The sequence below is a fragment of the Macaca nemestrina genome, chromosome 11 (genome assembly GCF_043159975.1).
Source record: "Macaca nemestrina isolate mMacNem1 chromosome 11, mMacNem.hap1, whole genome shotgun sequence".
NCBI classification, from domain to species: Eukaryota; Metazoa; Chordata; class Mammalia; order Primates; family Cercopithecidae; genus Macaca; species Macaca nemestrina.
Window position 1 is genome coordinate 80,782,569 of NC_092135.1, and position 20,358 is coordinate 80,802,926.

The 20,358-nt window shown below is 39.2% G+C and overlaps 1 protein-coding gene across 1 annotated transcript in view; it reads right to left on the reverse strand.

The window, feature by feature from the left end:
* Positions 1-18,425, reverse strand: part of LOC105499548 (frizzled related protein) — a 31,886-nt gene extending 13,461 nt beyond the window's left edge. Inside the window, exons 1-3 of the mRNA XM_011772171.3 lie at positions 18,322-18,425; positions 16,822-17,579; positions 9,305-9,352 (exon numbers count right to left, since the gene is read on the reverse strand). Of these exons, the coding sequence (XP_011770473.1) occupies positions 9,305-9,352; positions 16,822-17,299 (526 nt within the window). The 5' untranslated portion in view covers positions 17,300-17,579; positions 18,322-18,425. The remainder of the gene's footprint in view (positions 1-9,304; positions 9,353-16,821; positions 17,580-18,321) is intronic.
* Positions 18,426-20,358: the final 1,933 nt, after the last annotated feature.

Here is a 20,358-nt window from a genome sequence, read left to right on the forward strand (position 1 = left end):
GACAATCCAGAAGAGGATAAAGACATTGAGCAAAGAAATTATACACAAAATAATTTGTCATATGTGATACATGATATGAAACTAAAACACAATGTGTATGTGTAACAAGAACATGCAACTTAATGACCTAAACTAGTCTGGTCTCCAATATACTGTTAGAAAATGATATTTAAAGCTTAAAACCTGAAAGGTGCATTGTAGTTCTCTAGGCAGGAACTACATCTTTATATATAAGATAGAGAACATGAAGTCCATAAGGAAGACTGAGAAGGAGCGTCCAGTGATGTGGACGGAAATATAGGAGAGTGTGGAATTGAAAAAGGGTCTTCCAAAATAAAAGCAGGGTAGTCCTCTGTGTCAAATGACCCTCAGAGCCAAAATGAGTTCAGAGAGAAAAGGTTCCACTAAATTCAACTGGCAAGGTGATGACTGAACCCTGAGCAAAAGAGAGAATAGGATTTTGAAAGCCAGAAGACTTTATCCATTACACAAGAAGGAAAAGGAGAGAAAGGTACTGATATTGACAAGTTTATAAATTGGTTGGTGGAATAATGAGGGAGTTCTTTCCAATGGCTTTTACCTTCTCATTGAAGAATGAAGCGAAGTCATCAGCTATGGGGAATGAGGGGCTAGGAACAGCAGGATGTGGGCATGTAAGTATAGAAAGTATAAAGCAGTTATTGCATCAAGTAGAAAGGCAAACTTTTATAGTGGGTAAGAATGCGTGGCAATCTTGATTGTCTATTTGAATTTTCTATCTTGAACTTAAAGTGAAACCAATCACCTCAGTTGAGTAATTTTCTCAAATAACTGGAGCTGGGATTTGCCAGATGAGTATGGAAGAGGAAGAGAAAGCAAAGAAGTTGAGGGTATTTTCAAGGGTATCAGTATTGCAGTAGACCATGATATCTGACATAGACAAGAAGGCCAGAGGCTTAGCAGATAGTAAGTGGCAGCTGATGGATAGGTAATCTCAACATGGTGGGGTGGGGGAGAAAGGCAGCAGTGATGGTACTGCAACAAATCATCTGGAATGAAAAGAGGCAGCAGGCAAAGAGTGGGATTCTTAGAATTAATATTACAATGCTAGCACCCCTGCAGCATTAGAATTAATATTACAATGCTAGCACCGCTGCTAGCAGCACTGCAAGGCCCAGAACTGCTCATGGAAGTGAGTGGCTGGGGTAGAACAGACAAGCAGGTTAGTAAAGTGAAGAAATCAATGCACTAGATGGATCATATGCCTTATCATGGCAGCTATCAAAACAGCAGCAGGAATGGATGCCATTGTGGAACTTGTTCAGATAGCCCTTAAACAGAAGATGGGCAATATACCAGTTGGCCATTCAGAAGGTCAATTCCACTATCCTTCTAGAAACAAGGCGATGGTAAAACATCCCTAGATTCCACCCCATGAAACACATTCCCTCTTCTCAAAATTGCAAGTCATCAAATGGACACTTAATGGAAAATCGACTGGGTCTCATTGTTCCTAGGACATTAACAAACAAACAAAACACCAGAACCCTAGAGTCCTGATGTCAATGATGAAAGGGAAAAAAATGAACAACAACAACAACAACACAACTCCTGCAGATTCAGAAATCAACTATATTAAACTAGGAACCATATTAAGGAGGTTTGAATTTAGAAGTCATATGGGTATTATGCTCATACAAGGGTGTACTTTTACACAATTAGAAATAAAATAAAATAACGCACAGAACTCAAAGTCTCAGAAATGCCATGGTATGCCAAAGCGGCCAGTCCCGAGTGTGTACAGTAAGCTTCCATTCACGTGAAGCTGAATAACAACACCCATCTATGGCAATGAAAATCAGAACTGTGCTTGCCTCAGGACAGAATGGATGATTGGACACCAGGCAATTTAAAGAAATGTTCTTTATCTTGATCTGGATGATGATTACATAAGTGTATACATTTGTCAAAATTTAAATGCAGCATACACTGAAGATTTGTAGTATTTTACTGTAATTATTCCTTAATAAAGTCCTATTAACATAAAAATAAGACATTTCTTTCATTTTTTTATAAAAAAATGTGTCTTGACTTAGCAACCATTCATTACGTATTTAAAACAATATTTATTTCCTAAACCTATACACAGGGCAAAGAATATCATATTAAATTTTATTTTGGATTACACCAGTATATGGAAAATGTGATGGAGTTGACTGGTGAACCTAGGTGATATAATAAGGCTCTAAAAAGTAAAAGTAACATTTGCTCAACTTAGCTGTAAAAACAAACCTCAAATATTGTAATAAAGGACTCAATTCATAGTAATTTCAGTTTGTAAAAGACATTGCTTAAGACTAACAGAACTAACACTGTATTAATAAGAAAAGGAAATTCAGTTTATTCCTTTTTGTCTTCGGAAAATTTCAAATAAACTGCCTTTCACAAGTTTTCTGGATCCAAGAGTTATTCAGAATATCCAAATATAGAAAGAATCAATACAATTATGCTTGTTTTCCCTCATGACTTCTGAAGTGTTGTTTTGTGATAAACTCTAAGGAAGTCAATTAACAAAAAGAAAAGGGGGCTTCACAGCCTTTAGAAGATCATGTGTCCACTCAATGCCAAGTACATTGAAAAGAGGTGAAAGAAAAGGGTGTGCCAGTCACCTATTTGCTCTTTCATTCCATGTCCTTGGCACATATTGTGCCTGATACAAGTAAGTGTCCCTTACATTTTTTATTATAACATAATAGATGGACATATTTTCAAGGTACATTGATATTTTTGTACATTCACATAATGTGCAAAGATCAAGTTAGGGTAATATCCACCACATTAAACATTCCTTTTTATGTTATGAACATGTGAATTATTGTACATATTGAAATGTACAAATAGATTATTGTTAACTATAGTCTCCACACTGATCTATCAAACACTAGGTCTTCCTCCTAACTAACTGTATATTTGTCCTCATTAATCATCCTCTCTTCATTCCCTCCTCCACGTTACCCTTCCCAGCCTCTGGTAACCACAAATCTACTCTCTAGTTCCGTGAGATTCACTTTTCTTTTTTAGCTCCCACATACGAGTGAGAATGTGTGATATTTGTCTTTCTGGGCTTGGCTTATTTCACTTAACATAATGACCTCCAGTTCCATTTTCCTTCGAATGACAGGATTTCACTTTTTTTATACCTGAATAATATGTCATTGTGTATATATATATATCGCATTTTCTTTATTAATTCATCCACTAATAAGCACTTAGGTTGATCCCACATTTTGGCTATTGTGAATAGCGTGGCAGTAAACATTGGAGTACAGATATTCTTCAATGTATTAATTCCCTTTGTTTTGGATATATACCCAGTAATGAAACTGCTAGATCATATGGTAGTTCTATTTTTAGATTTTGAAAAACTCCCTATTGTTTTCCATAGTGGCTGTACTAATTTACATTCCCACCAACAGTATACTAGAGTTCCCCTTTTTCCACATCCTCGCTAGCATCCATTATTCCATCTTTTTGACAAAAGCCATTCAAACTGGGGTGAGATATCTCATTGTGGTTTTGATTTGCATTTATCTAATTAGTGATGTTGAAAATTTTTTCATATACCTGTTGGTCATTTGTATGTCTTCTTTTGAGAAATGTCTACTCAGATCTTTTGCCCATTTTTAGATTATTTGTTGTTTTTTGTTTTGTTTTTGCTATTGAATTGTCTGAGTTGCTTATATATTCTGGTTATTAAGCTCTTGCCAGATAGTTTGCAAATATTTTCCCTCATTCTATGGATTGTCTCTTCACTTTGTTAATTGTTCTGTTTGATGTGCAGAAGCTTTTCAGCTGGACTGGTCATTACATTTCTAATGAATGGTGAGATCAATGGACTAAAACCAAATAAAGTTTCAGTACTAGGGACTTAGAAAAGCAATGATGTCACATACTTAAATGAGAAAGTTACAAAAGAGAAAGTTTTAATTAAAAGATTACTTCAGGGCTAGGCGCAGTGGCTCCTGTCTGTAATCCCTGGGAGCACTCTGGGAGGCTGAGGCAGGTGGGTCACCTGAGATCAGGAGTTAGAGACCAGCCTGGCCAACATGGCGAAACCCTGTCTCCACTAAAAGTACAAAAATTAGCCAGGTGTGGTGGCAGGTGCCTATAATCATAGCTACTCGGGAGGCTAAGACAGGAGAATTGCTTGAACCCAGGAGGCAGAGGTTGCAGTGAGCTGAGATCGTGTTATTGCACTCCAGCCTGAACAACAGAGCGAGACTCCATCTCAAAAAAAAAAAAAAAAATTACTTCAGTAATTAAATACATTATTTTTGAAGTACCCAAAGAGTACCCAGGTAGAAGTGTTACTGGAGGGAAACGTGGTTCTAGAGAGTAATCACAACTGGAGTCATAAAAGTGACAATTCAGCCTATGTAGCTTGATGAACTCCAACAGATGAATCCCTATGAGGAGAGAAGAACAGAAGCCAAGCACAGAGCCTCAGTGACTGTCTACAGCTGAGGGACAGGTGGAGAACTAGGACAATTGGGATAATAGCTCAAGGAGAGGAATACTTAGGAAAGAGAACTGGTCAAAAGTATCAGTTGTTGCAAAAGTAATGGGGAAAAAAATCCTATAGTTTTAAGCTACTGTATAATCACAAAAATACTATTTGTCTATCATATTTTTTTTTCCAATAAGGTGTAGAAGTTGGCTCTACAGTCAGTAAACATTTGTACCAAAGAAAAAAACTGAATTCCTTCCCAAAATTGATAGTAAGCCAAAAGGGAGGAAAGAAGTTTAAGAGAAAGAAAGAGAGGGAATGGGTCTATACCACCCAAGCTAAGCATAAATCATGTCAGCAAAAGAGGGAGTGGCTGGGCAGGCCTGGCAGCTGCAGTCACCAGGAATCTCCAGTTGCTCAGTGGCCACCAGGCAGCTACCCAGAGGAGCTTCTCCAGAGCACCTTTGGAACACGGCCAAGAAGAGGTTAGTGAAAACTCTGGGAGAGCATCTGACTTACACTAATTTTTCCCTAATTTAAGATAAATCAGAAGGGAACTCAGAGATCAATACAATCTGATTTTATATTAGGAAACAGGCCCCAAGATATAATTTGGTCACACTTGTATATTTAGTGTCAGAATTTACCAACTCTATCTCCACTCTGGAGAAATTTGTGTTTTTCAAACGTAAACGTTCATAAATTGGTCACATCGCAAAGCAGAAAATCGGAAGAATTACTTTTTGGAATTATGTTAATTAAAAAAAAAAAACCCTTTACATTGGACCACTTGAATATCTGCCTTAATTTTCCGTGTGCTGATTTGATAAATCAAGTGACTAGGTGAAATAGAACAAAAATTGTTTTCCTCCATATTCCATGCTATGGAAATAAAGAGCATCTATTCCTTATTACAATAGTGGATTTGCAACAGTAAAACTACAATTGGATGGTGTTCAGAGTCATTATCTCAAAAAAAAGAAAAAGAAAAAATTGTTAAGCTTTGAGGCAAAGAATAAATTAACTAGAGTGAAAGAATTTCTTTTCCAAATTCCAGACAGAAACAGCTTGACACTTTGGAAAGAGGTCCTTATGTGGGTTACAGTGTTTTCCTGCCTTCCTCATTTCCTGTTTTATCATGATCAACCTCAGCTGTTATATTTCTCCAAACCATACATTTTTTAGTGTGAACAAATTATATTTTCTTTTCAGAACATGTGAATATGTTAGTGTTTTTTTCACAAACAGAATGAGCTTTGGTTTTGCCTATTTGTTTTCATCACTCTCATTATACAGAGAACTGGAAAATATTTTTGAAAGAGGAACAGTAAACAGTGACTCTGAGAAGACCACATTGGTTCTAGGTAGTTTTACATGTTGAACTGTTTTTTTGTATATTGTTGATAGTGTTGTTGACGTGTTTCCTTTCTTTCACACATTGAAGTGCTATATTACTCTAACCATAACTTTGGAACAAATTGGAAACATATACACGTCCTTGACCAGAAATTTTGACTCACCAATTGCATTTTTATACAAATGAGCTTTTCAGTTTGGGTTGAGAAAACACAATAGAAGGAGTGACCCTTCAAATAGCAACATTACTGGACACCAATGATTTCCAACTGATTTGATGATAGTGAAAAACATTACCAATTACATAAAGCAACAAAACAATTCTAAAATAATTTTAATTTACTTATGTTTTTAATGGGATAATTATTTGTTGGGACACTTTTGATAGACATTCCCTCAGATCAAACACGCCACCCTGGTAAGATTCAGTGGAAGTCAACAGAGAAAACTGTCCCAATGTAATGAAAGTTGATATTTCAAACATATTTACAACTTAATAAACTAAATGTTTCATTTCCACAGATAAGACACCTTATAAGGCTGGACTTACTGACCAAAATCAGTGGGAAATACTAGAGGAAAGTGGAATGGAATATATGGTACTCATTGCAGCTATCATATTGTAGAACCAAATGCAGCATTAGTCATAATAACAAAAACTGAAAACAACTCAAATATCCAGGAACATTAGAATGAATAAAGTGTACCACATTCAATGATAGAATTCAATATAGCAATTAAAGTGAAAAACTACTGCTATACACAGCCTAATGAAAAGCAAAGGAAATCACATGCATACACAAAAATACATAGTGTAGAATTCCATTTATATAAAGTTCAAGATCAGGCAAAATGAATCTATAGTACTAGAATTCCTGGTAGTAGTTACCTTTGAAAAGAAGGGTGGGGGTAGTGACTTGGAGGCTTCTGGAGTGCTGGTAATGTTATATATCTTGGCTGCAGAGATATTTTACTTTGTGAAAATGCACATTTATGATTTGTGCACTTTTCTGCATGCACATTATACTTTAATGGTTTATTTTATGGTAAGATGGAATAAGTAGATTCCATCTTGTTTCTCCCCCTGAAAGCAGATCTGAAACCTGAACAGAGTGCATGAAGCAGCAACATAAGAACTCTAAAAGGAAATACAAGCATAATAGGAAGACTGGGGGGAAAAATAACACCATAAAACTAATAGTGGGCTCATCATTTTTTCCCTCCAGTATCCACCAGTCTGGTGTCAACACAGCCTGTAACCTAGAGGTGAGCATTGTGCAGACAGAGTACACTCCAGGAGAAGCCCTCTAGTTCTAGCTCAAGAAGTGGAAAGGATCTCTAACATTCTGGCCTCTTGCATTCCATTCCTCAAGGCATCCTGGGACTGTGGTAACAGCAACAATTGCAACAAGGGAGACCCTCAGGAGCCCAAAACTCTGATGAAGGAGAGAACCTTACTATCTGATTGGAGGACTTGTAGTTCCAAAAGACTGGGGCAAAGCCCAATTACTTTCTCTCTTTCTCTCTCTCTCTCTCTCTCTCTCTCTCTCTCTCTCTGTCCTCCCACCACTTGGCCCCATACGAAGGAGCAGTCACAAGAAGCAAATCACAGAGTGGGATAAAGCTCCAGCTTTCTAGCCAAAGGACCAAAACAGGGGAATTCCAAGGAACTGAAAAGTGCCAGGGAGATCAGAGAGAGAAAGGAGCCTGGGAAAGGATTTTGTAAAGCTGTTTATGAACTACTGAACTCACCCCTGGGCATGTGTGACTCTGACATAAAACAGTATATCACAGAATTCAAAAACTGCACTGTGGGATAAAGTATTGCTCTGACCTCATACTGGCCACCGAGTGGTGTACACATGGGATAGATATGGAAGGTACTTCAAAGGCTTTGGAAATGGAACTGACATTGAAATCATAATCCACAGAAGACTAGTCAGAATTTGCAGCCTAATCATAACTAGGTTACCTGTTGCTAAAATTGAAAAAAAACAACAAAATCAACATTTTCCATATAACTTTAAGTAAACAAGACCCAAAGCTCTATTGCATGATATTCAAAATGTCCAGGATTCAATCCAAAATTATTCTACACATGAAGAATTAGGGGGGAAAAAAAAGTTGACTTGAGTGGGACAAGACAATTAGTTGACACAGATGACTTTACGGTAGCTATCATTAAAATCCCTGACAAATTAAGGGTGAATACCCTTGAAATAAATGGAAAGATAGAAAATCTTACCAAAGAAATACAAAGCATAATGAAGAATCAAATGGAACTTTTAACTTTGAAAAAGCTACTAACAAATAAAAAACTAACTGGATGTGCTTCAGACAGTAGGAGATTGAACATGACCAATGAAAGAGTCAATGAACTTGTAGCTAGGCCAGTAGAAATTACCTAACCTAAACAAGAGAGAAAAAAGATTAGAAGAAAAAGTTAACAGAGCCTCTAGAGTCTGTGGAACAATATCAGAAGATCTAACATTCATATCATCATAGAAGAGACTATTGTGTAAAAAGCAAGTATTTGAAGAAATAATTCCTAAGCACTTCTCAAATTTGGCTAACATTTAAATTTATGGATTCAAGAAGCTCAGTTAACCCTAAATAGGGTAAACTCAAGGAATCAATGCTCACACATGTAATAATTAAAGTGCTAAAAACTAAAGACACAGAAAAAAATATCAAATGCAACCAAAGAAAACTGATGTATTACTTACAGGGAAACAATTATTTGCAAGACTGCCAATTTCTCATGAAAAACATTGAAGACAGAAGGAAGTGGAATATTTTTTATGTGCTAAATGTACTGTAAACCTAGAATTCTGTATGCAGTGAAAATATCCTTTAGGAATGAAGGTGAAATGAGGATATTTTCAGGTAAAGGAAAAAAGAAGTTTTTGCCAGCAGAACTGCTTTAAAACAAGTACAAAAAATACTCAAGAAAAGTTCTTCAGACAGAACTTCTGTCTGAAGAACAGAAGAGAAAGAATACCAGAAGGAAGCATGGAATGTTGGAAAAGAAGGAAGAATAATAGAAATTAAAACATCCATATAAATACAGTAGGCTACTGTTCTCAAGTTGTTTAAAAGATAAGTAAGGGTTGAAAGAAAAAATACAAAATTATCTCATGAGGATATATATGTATCTGTCATACATGCGTGTGTGTGTGAGAGAGAGAGAGAGAGACTCCATCCAAAAGAAAGAAGGGAATGTGAATAAAAAGGAGAGGGCACAAACAGAAAATAAAACAGTAGAAAAGGTCAATTTTACTACATGCTAATTTTAAAAATAAAATTAATATAAATAAGGAAATTTTAAAAAGTTTATATTTACAAAAAGTTTACTTGTAAAATATAGGGCGCAAGCTTCCCCAAGAATGACTTGAGTATCTAGATTACATCAATGACTAATCTGACCACAAATGAAAACCAGGAAGATAATGATATACTCACCACTGCTTGCCCCTCTACAGTTTCCGTTACTAGAATCCATAGGAAAATCTGAAACGAAGTGACAGAACAAAGAACCATAACATATTTGTTTTATTTCAAGAATTCCTAAAGATAAAAATCTAACTCAGTCCCAAGTTTGATTTGGGTAAGAATCCAATTGTCTGAAGGAAGTAATGAGGTTGGCATTCTTATCGTTTGTGGGCTTTGAGTATGGATGAGATCTACTTTTTCATGTGGCTATAAGGAAATACTCTTCTGAATACTCATCAACTGTGCATAAAATTTTAGAATTAATAATTTATTTGAATTTCACAAAATTTACAAACGATAAGCATCCTATCACAATCAAACCTATGCAAATATCAGGCACTCATCCAACACTTATGACTTGATGACAAAAAGAACCAAACACATCTTCAATAAATAGACATATCACACTGAACTGGTATATATTTAAATCCTTAGTTCCTAAACAAACACTCAGAAATCATTCTCATGTCCTTTAACTGCAGGCTAAATAGTTCTTCAGTCAAAAAGAAACCTACTATTTAGGGACTCTTCAAGCCAGTGCAATTAATAGATGCGACAATAATTAGAAATTGCTATTGATTCTTTCTGTGATGCCATAATCCCAGAAAATGGTAATGATAAAGGTTTTCTGTGTTCTAATTAAGAAAACAACCTCTAATGAATAACACTTAGTGCATCAGCAGAGCTCCATGCTGAGAGATGCTGGACCTAGCAATATATCTTTATTGACACTCCAATTCAGTACTTTTATGAGTTTTACATTTGTAGTAACACTTTATGCTAAACTAGTTTAATGCCTCTGTTTATTCTCAGAGAAAATAGTATTCTTCCTTTGTCCTTTTTGTTTATAAGTCCTACCAGGAATAAATTAAATGAGGGGTTAATACTATTTTAGGACAATAACCCCCACAATTACAATTAACGAATTACTTTCCCAGGTTTAGTAATCATCCGCAAGTATTTAAAAAGCAACATCCAAGAAAAGATAGCAGTCAGCAAACAAACAGATAAGCAGGTAACAAACACTAATTCTGAAACATTTGCCTCAACTTGGGCATAAACTATTAATTACTAATACTTTCATTATATTCAAACATTCATTTATGATAAATGTACCCAAGTATTACAGTAACATGCCAGTGGTTTTTCTATTTCTGAATAATCATGTGATAAAATGCATACAAAAATAATGTCTTTACAAAGGAAGAAATTATGTTGGCCCACATTTGAAATGTTTATTATTCAAAGGTAGAAATAAGAGTGAAAAATAAAACTTTGCTTGGTAAAAGGGAATCACTTCAAAATAGCTAAGCCAAGGAGACTGTTTTACTTCTTTCATTCTTCAAAGGAAAATGTTTCTACACTTTTACAAATGCTTAGAAGTCAACTGTTAGAACTGAAAGACAGAAAACAAAAAGTTTCTAATAATTGATCAAAAAAATATTATCAGAAAGTTAAACTTAGGAATTCTAACAACAAATTACCTTAAATGAAAATAGATATTATTAGTAAGTTTTATGCCCCAGGATTTCTAGTGGAGGTCACAGAGGTTTCCAGAGGAGTCCTAAGGAGTTAGGAAATGTAGGGAGAGCTTTCCAGATAGAGAATAGCATTGCAAAGGTACTGGGGTGAGATGCCTGCAAACGTGGCTGAAATGAGACCAGTCTAAGCAGAGAGAAACAAGCTAGAGGACTCAGAAGGGTGAAATCACGCAGGCCAGAGGAAGACACCCAAGGATTTTAAGCAAGAGATTTGCATTTCAGAAAAAATATCTATTGGAATATGGAGGGGAAACACTGGAAATAAGAGAGACCATTATCATCCTATGGCCATAATCCCAGTGAGAAATGGTGAGGTCCAAACTAAGAAAGTAGCATTAGAGAGGGAGGGAAGGGAATTTGAGTCAGAGTAGACCCAACAGCATGTGATATCTATTGAGTGAGGGGAATGAGGAAAAAGGTAGAATCAAGACTGCTTCCCACAGCCAGGTGCAGTGGTTCACACCTGTAATCTCAGCACTGTGAGGCCAAGGTGGGCAGATCACCTGAGGTCAGGAGTTCGAGACTAGCCTGGTCAACATGGCGAAAACCCATCTCTAACAGAAATACAAAAATTAGCTGGGCGTGATGGCATGCCCCTGGAGTCCCAGCTATTCAGGAGGCTGAGGCAGGAGAATTGCTTGAACCTGGGAGGCAGAGGTTGCAGTGAGCCGAGATCATGCCACTGCACTCGAGCCTGGGTGACAGAGTGAGACTCTGCCTCAAAAAAAAAAAAAAAAAAAAAAAGACTGCCTCCCAGGCCTGGACTACTGAGGTATGGTGGTACCTTTCAACAATATAGAAAATGCTAGAAAGAAACAAGTGTATGATGATGGGGAAATGATAAGTTCACTCTGGGGCATGCCAAGACAGAGAGAATAGGGACATGAGAATCTGGAATGTATAATCTCTACTATCTCAAAATTGCAGTGAAGTCAGAATCTCTTATCTCTTTGAATCCATTGTCTAGAAACCACCTTTTATTCTCTTAAGCCGTATATAAGCTGACTTCAAAATACAATGAGAAAACCTTTGTTCCTTTAACTGCAATCTGCTAGGCAAAGAATAACAGATTCTCTAGAAAGTTAGGAATTACATTTCTTAAGGGAGGAAGTGTAGTGTAGAACAGGCTCTGCTTTGAATTCTCTTTTTCTTACTAGCTCTGCTAACTCGGACAGTCACTTCGCTTCTCTACATGCCTTGGTTTCCTTTTCTCCAAAATGGGAATAATAGCCCCTACCATGTGGTCATGAGAATTAAGTGAATGTGCAAAATGCACTCATGACAGCACCTAGAACGTAAGTGTTGGTTGCTTTTATTGTGATGCTAATGGTTCCTGTCCTCAGGATGACAGGTCCTCTCCCCAATGATGTTGTTAAACATTTATATTGTGCTTTACCGTTTATCAGTAATTTCATGTTAATATTTCTTTTGTTCTTCACAGTCCTCAATCAATGTCAATGTCAAGTGACTAGTTCAATGTACAAAATTAATGGCAAATTTAGAATTCCAACTAAGGGCCTGTAACTCTAAAAGTGTGGTTTTTCCTAAATTGAGGAGATGTAGCCAATTCTTAATTATTCAAAACTATGTCTATCTGTTGGCTCTTGGTCTCCTCATTCTAGACTCAAAGTAGAACCAGAAGAGCCAAATATAACCTAATCAGTTTCACAGTTTGTAGCAACAACTATCTGAAGGTTTAGTGGGAATGAGATAAAAAGTAAATTATTAAAATAAGATTTGGAGATGACATAAGATTACTCCTGATAATGGGGGTTGCTCTAAATAAATTAAACACTATTAGTATAACACTGAGATACCCTTCCCTAATCCATCCAGAGTGCCTTTCAGAATTTTACACAATGAAGGATCCTGAGAAGCATGTTTTCCCTTTCATTCTAATCTAAAATTTCCATTTCTCCTTTCCATTTTCCTCCTCATATCACACTAAATAATTCTTCCTTCTTGGTACTTGGCCCCTCAAATATTTGTAGACCAGGGCTAAAGAAAAGACTGCCTGTTTCTCTGGGAGTGGAGAAATGATTAAATGGCAGCTCCTGCATATGAAAGTTGGCACGGCTCTGCCAGGAGAGAGAAGGCCTGCAGAAACGCGTTGAGCAAGAGCTGGGGAGAAAAGTTAGCACTGCCACAGAAGCCAGCACTGACTGAGGAATGATTATGAAGCCCTTGGCACGGCAAACTGTAGGTGTTGTGGAAATAGCTGTGAAATATCATACCATAAATTTTCTTAACTGCTTGATTCCTGGGTTTCTGAGATAAATTATTTGTAATTAACTCATCCATCAGACTCATTCTTTTTTCTGTCGCTCCCAAAGGGATCTGCTCTTGAGCCTGAGGTCTAGGTCAATTTGTGTAAAATGAAATACTACCTTTATATTTTTAGAAGAAATAAGATTTGTTTTTCCAGTTAAGTCCCAGTGTAAAGCTTTTTTGTTTTGTTCTTCCCCAGAGATGAACTAATAAAAGTTCTAGGCTGCATCTGCATTTACCAACATAACCATTTCAAAAACAAAATAGAAAATGTTAGTCAATTTGTTATAACAGTGATAATAGTAAAACAGCAGCAGCAATTTTTTCAGTGCTTACTAGGTACTAAAGCAATGCTTTATATGCTGTTTAATTTCTTTTCTTTTCTTTTCTTTGAAACAGAGTCTGGCTCTGTCACTCAATCTGGAGTACAGCGGCGCCATCTCAGGTCACTGCAATGTCCGCCTCCCGAGTTCAAGTGAGTCTCCTGCCTCAGCTTCCTGCAGTAGCTGGGACTATAGGTGTGCACCACCATCCCAGGCTAATTTTTGTATTTTCAGTAGAGACAGGGTTTCACCATGTTGGCCAGGCTTGTCTCCACTCCTGACCTCAAGTGACCCACACGCCTTGGCCTCCCAAAGTACTGAGATTACAGGAGTGAGCCACTGCGCCAGCTTTAATTTCATCTTTACCATGCCCTTGGGATGTAGATAGTTTTGTCCTGATTTTACAGATAAGAAAACTTTGAATTACAGAGGTCATATAAATTTCCTAAAACAATAGTTGATGTGGGGGCAGAATCATTCAACACCTGGTTTGCCCCACTCCAAGCCTATCCTCTTTACTCACCATACAATATTAAAGATTTGACTGAATGTCATCACTAACTTGCTGAATGACTAAATTGAGCTGAGTTTTCAGATAATCAGTTGTACATGTAGTCACACTATAGCAAATATAAAATGTGTAAGATGAATAATAATGGCCAGGATGGAACCCGTTCTTTTCAAAACTATGTTTACCCTTAGTATTTTGAAAGGAAAAAAGTAGTTTCAAGCATTACTCCATTTCAATAAGACTGCTTTGGAAAAGGTCCTAAGCTTTATTGTTTGTGGAGTCATGATATACTATGAGAGAACAGATCCCCATGAATGGGTAGGATTTGAAAATCCTCTTGGCATAGAAAGAATTTGAAATATTGTCCTATTTTATTCAGGGAGACCTCATTTTTGTATCTAGTTGGACAGATACTAGTCAAAAGACACAGGGATTCTGTTTATACCCAAATGAACAAGAAAAAAACCTTGCTTTGTGAACTATCACTTCCCACTGAATCAAAGAGTATATTGGATATTGCATCGTAAATTACACTGGCCACATGTGGTAGTTCCTAAGTAATTCCAGGTGTCTGACAGTTTGACCCAGCATAGGGAATGTAATTTTCAACAAGCTGGCCCTGGAAGCCAGGAGACCCTTCAGGCTACAATCTACCCACTTCATTCTCAATTCCCACCTCCCCACACCTTTCAGCTCCCCCTGCCACCACAGCCTCTGGTTCACACTGAAGCTTATGGAAAGGAGCAGGAACGCCATCACTAACTATGATTCCAACTACCACCTATTTTTCTAGCAAGGATGCTGTCAGTAAAGCAAATATTCTGGCATTTTAAAGAAGCTTAGAAATCAGGTCCCATGAACTGACAAATCGTTTCCATGCACGTCCTATTTGAGTGCTTCAGTGAGGCAACTGTTTCTATGTTTGTTCCACAATGATGGGTAACTCAGGGACACTTAATGAAACTGCTTCCCATCCATATTGACTATGGCTTTTTGAGAGCCATTAACCTTGCCAAACCTCACTCACTCTAGGTCCACCTCTAAGGGAGGTTTAAGAGCAAGTTTTGTGCTTTACGGGGAGGAATGCATTTCAGCCTGAACCACTGCCACCTCATTCCTAGCCCTTGGCCTGAGAGGAGCACTTGCATTTAACTGATTCTAAGTGCCTGGCAAACCAGAGCGGCAACTGCACTGGGCACTTACAGACTTTGCAGTCTGTGACTTCAATGAGTACGAAGCCTCAAGCATGCTCTTTTAGCAAAGATTAATAAGGAATACATTTCTGTGATGATTTTACACAACCAGCTTTTGGTTCTTGATTAAAATCAAGAAGACAATAGGTATATTCAAAAAGTGATAAACTAAGTGAGGTCACCATTAAAAAGTTCTTGAAATTTTTCTGTTCGCTTTTTTTCCTTTGGCTATTTTTACAATTACTTCTCTCTCACTTTGTTAAACGAGTCAATGTGCACAAAAAGTACTTTTTCCAAATCAATACCCTGATAACTAAGAATTACTACCTGGAAATGGACTGGGGACATGTGCCTAGACTGTGCAAGTTGAAAGAAGAAGGAAAGTTGATGCCCAAGAAATAAACAGATGGAGGCAACCAAGTAACCAAGTCAACACATCTAAGAACAGAGTTGTTGGGGCGGGGTATGAAAGAGGACCGCTAGTGAAAAAAATTGCCTTCTTTGTAAAATATATGAAGGGTAAAAATTTGAGGTTTGGGTTAGTTGGTAGAAGTAATACTGAGTTAGAATTAAATGGACCATAATGAAGTAGGTTTAGTTGCAGTCTTAAAGTTACAAATGTCATAATTAGACTAAACACTAGTGAGAAAACAACTTGTGATTGACTCCATTAAATTTAGAGCTGCAATAAAGTTTTATGGTAGAGAAAGACTGAAATGACTGTGGTTGGTGCACACATGGAAAAGGAGCATGAAATAAGGTATTAAAGACAATTTTTTTTCCCAAATATGAGAGTGGAATAAGGGGTGAGATTTAAAATAACATTCCGTGAGTGTATGATAACACACCTTAAATGTAATTCCTTTCATCTGTGTGCCACTTATAAAATGACTTGAAGGCGTGTGGGCATGTGAAAAGAGCCCAGTAATTTCAGTCTGCCAGCTCTATGGCAAGCACAGGAGCTAATTAACAGTGCATAGCAATGTTTCACAGTTGTTTCATTCTGGAATGGAAGAACAATTTATCTCATTGAAAGGAGGGGGAAATTTAAGGTGAAGGTAATTGCTCAAATTGAATCTTGAGCAAACACATACCCCTAACATCTGTCGGTTAGAGTAAGGTTATTGAAATTATCTTGGCATTTTTAATTAGAAGAAAATGGGGCTTCAGTTTTCTGTTTCCTCCATACAATCTTAACAAGCATCTAAGACACTAAAGATACAGAAACCTGATGACTGAGATTGCCTGAGAATCAGCAAAGAAAACCCAATGATTATAAACAAATTTTAAAAGAAAACGAGCATCACTTTACAAAATGTGGCTACTTCCACATGTAAAGAGTTGAAGTGAAGGATTCCTGTGGAGTATAAGTGTGATGGGTTTGGAATGCATGGATTGTTTTAAAAAGATCACCTATTGGAACAGAGTGCAAGAATGCATCAGTGTGGAAGGTGATAAGGTGAGGGCTTTTTTTGTTTTTGTAAAAAGAAAGAAGAAAGAAGAAGAAGGGTGTTTGATAGAGGAGCAGTTAAGGGAGAGATTAAGAAAAGTGATCCGAAGAGGAAAGAATTAGAGTAAAGGCTAGTAACAAGGACTCCAAGAAGTGAGGAGGCTGTAGGGTAAGGGAAGGGTGGGCCGTGTCAAAACTCACCAGTTCCGTCCGCAGTAACGATGGCCTCGGGAGAGATGCACACGCCCCGGTCGTACACCGGCAGCTCCTCGCAGGCCAGGCTCTCCGGCCACGAGTGGCGGTACTTGATGAGGATGGGCTCGCAGCCCTGCCGGGCCCGCTCGCACACAGACTTACAGGGCTTGATGGGCTCGTGCTGGAAGTCAATGGTGCAGATGGGCGCGTACATGGCACAGAGGAAGAAGAGCAGATCGGGGCTGCAGTGGGTGCCCAGCAGACCTTCGAACTGCTCGATGGCCAGGATGGCGTTGGCCTGAGTGCTGTGGTGCAGGTGGTTGGGCATCTTGGTCATGTTCCAGGGCAAGGACTTGCACAGGGGGATGCGGACGGGCTCACAGGCTGCAGCCCGAGCCCCGGGCACCCGGAGTAGGCAGAGAGCAGCCAGGGCAAGCAGCCCGGCCCTCAGCAGCAGCATCCCTCCCGGGCTGCCGCAGACCATGATCCCGGCAGGATGGGGCAGGGTGCAGCCGCGCAGTGGACGCCGAGAGGCCCGCTCCGCCGTCTCCGCCTCCCCCCCCTGCAAGTGGACACAAGGATCTGGGAGTTTCTCCTCCCCCGGCAATCACCGCTTCCTTGGATCAAATTCCCCCAATGAGGTCCCACGAGCTTTACCGAGCTCCAGCCGCCGCCCCTGCCGCCCAGGCTGCTCTTTCCCAACTTCTAAGCCTTCGGAGGCAGCAGCATCTATTTATTCCTCTCCCTCTGGCAGAAGCATCAGACTTCGCAGATCAGTCAGATAAGAGGGACACGAGAGGAGGCGAGGAAGACATAAAAACAAAAGTAGAATTCAGCTGAGAGATAGTTGGAACTCTGGGGTGTCACGTCCCCTAGATCAAGCACACAAAAAGATGCTAAAGAAAGCATTAAATTCCCCAAAGTGAGGAGGACAGAGGGGTTGGGGAGAAAGAGGGAGGAAAAGCTCCTAATGGGAGAGAAGGGTGCAGTAAGAGTTTGCAAATCCTGTGGGCTAAGAGCTGCGGCCGCCGCTGCGACTGCGACCCTGGCTGGCAAGAGGGACGCTCGGGAGGAGCCTCGCCTGGAGGTCTGTGCCTCGGCCCCGGCAGCTCTGCACTTTCCTACCTCCGGCCCGAGAGGGAGCTCCCCCCGTGGGGCAGTCTCTGCCCTCCAGCACCGGCTGCTCTTCCCAAGAAAGGAGTAGGCGCCCGGGGGAGAGAAGGCCTGGGGGTCGCAGGCGGTGGGGCGCGAAGGCGTGCGAAGCGGTGAGAGTGCGAGACCCCAAGACAGCGCCCAGTCGATCCGCGCCCTCACACGAGGGAACCCGTCTTTGACCCCAGAGACGAGCCCCTAGCCCCTCACTCAAGAGCCCACCCCAACTCCCTACGGAAAAGTCCCCCTAGTTCCCCACTTGGGATCCCAACCGAAACCCTCCTTCCTGGAGGTATTTCCCTTAAGCAAACTGCAGCTTTTCCTTGCAATCACTGGCTCTGCAGAGAGTCATACCTGGTGGGGGGAAAGGCTTAAGCAATGTCACTTTGTCCAAGTAGCGGAAAAGACAGACCCCTGCGAGCAGCGGTGGAGCCTTATCAACCCAGAGCTAGTGACTACAGAGCTCTCCATTTTCAATAACTGCGGGGAAGGAGGGGGGGGGGGGGCGGGAGGAGGATTGCCTTTCAAAAAAGAAAGAAGGAAAGAAATGCTGCGCATGATTACAAATAGGCCACCAGAAGCAAGGAACAGGGGTTTTTTTTTCTTCTATTTGTTTCCCCCAGTGGAATTAGAACTTCTGAGTTTTGCTCCTTAAGCATTAATACGGAAACTAACAGCTCTAATGCACTTGGACTTTTTTTTTCTTCTGATTTTGCTCACGAATAATATGGCAGATATTATCTGTTAATAACTCTTCTCAGCAACAATTTTGCCCGACACTTTAAAAAAAAAAAAAAACGTGTAGGAAAACGACATCACGCAGGTAATAATGATGATTATAACAACAATCAAACCCTTTCCATCCAGATGAGTTCAATCTGGAAGAGAAAATGGAAAACAGATCCCCTCCTGGTCTGCTCCTTCCACTAATGAGCCCCCCTTCCCCCACCCCCGCCCCACCCTCCCCTTTCAGCTTATATTGTAAATGGAATGACCTGCAGAGGCCTTCACACTATGCCCTCTCAATGGGAAATCACTGAGCAAAAGGATTGCCGAATGTCAGAAAACACAGCCTTCATTGAGAGGAGAAGGAAACAAAACCTGAAGCAAAACAGGAAGTCACCTTTGCTCTGCATCACTGAAATATTTCTCTGCTTTAATTTAGCCATCTCTCACCGTCCATAACAAGCAGAGAAAATATGTCCCCACTTCAGAGCACGTAGTGAGATGCTCGTTTCCATTCCCTAGAGTGACCTGACAGCACCTATAAAATGTCAACGCTAACTTGAGTTATGGAATTTTATCTCTAAAATGACCATAAACAGCAGTTTGTGACTGCAGTAAATTTTTTTGGAAGGAAGTTTGTTCCACTTATGGTGGCGGGGGCGAGAAACACCAGATGGTAGACAGGGAGTCAGTTAGTATACAAACTTTGCCTGGTCTGCAATTATCTAGTGTCATGTAAGAGAACAAATTCAAAAATTGTACAAACGAATTTAAAATGATTTACCAAGTAAAATTTAGAGGAAAAACAACTTTAGAAGACAGTCAACATTAGAACATTCGGGGGCTATTCTGTGTCATAAAAATAGAGCTGAGATTTTCTTAAATTAGAAGAAAAAACATCAGGAGTAGATGTAGTAAATTGTTTGCTAAATACATTTTTCTGTTCATCTTAAAAGTCTTACAGTGTAAGAAGAAAGGTGCCAATAGTTTGAAAGGTTCTGCAACTATTTGAAACAAAGTCTGTTTCCCTTCCCCTGCACAAAAGTCAGCTATCCTCTTCGTCTAATAGGTCTCCTTACAACTTTAATCCAAATTTGTTTTTTAAAAAGCCCAAAATAAATGTTACTGTCTTGAGGAAGCCCTTTTGAGTACCTTGTCTAGTTGTGTTCATTTTTCTGGTTAGTTATCCTTGAACAGTGTTTGTTTTTACAAATTATTCTTTTTTTTTTTTTTTTTTTTTTTTTTTTTTTTTTTTTTTTTTGAGATGGAGTTTTGCTCTTGTTGTCCAGGCTGGAGCGCAGTGGCGCTATATTGGCTCACTGCAACCTCCACCTCCCGGCTTCAAGAGATTCTCCTGCCTCAGTCTCCCTAGTAGACTCATAAGCTCTCCACTTGTGAGTCTCCAAAGTCTATTATACCACTCAAAGATATGCCTTCATGTACCCATAGCTTTGTTCTCATTTATAAGTGAGAACATACAGTATTTCGTTTTCCATTCCTGAGTTATGTCACCTAGTATAATGGCCTCCAGCTCCATCCAAACTGCTGCAAAATACATTATTTCATTCTTTTTTATGGGCTCCACACAACGCATATCCAGGTGAGGACACCTGGCTGTCTGAGAGCTGCAGCATAGCGCCCCCTAGCACCTAGTTGGGACTATGG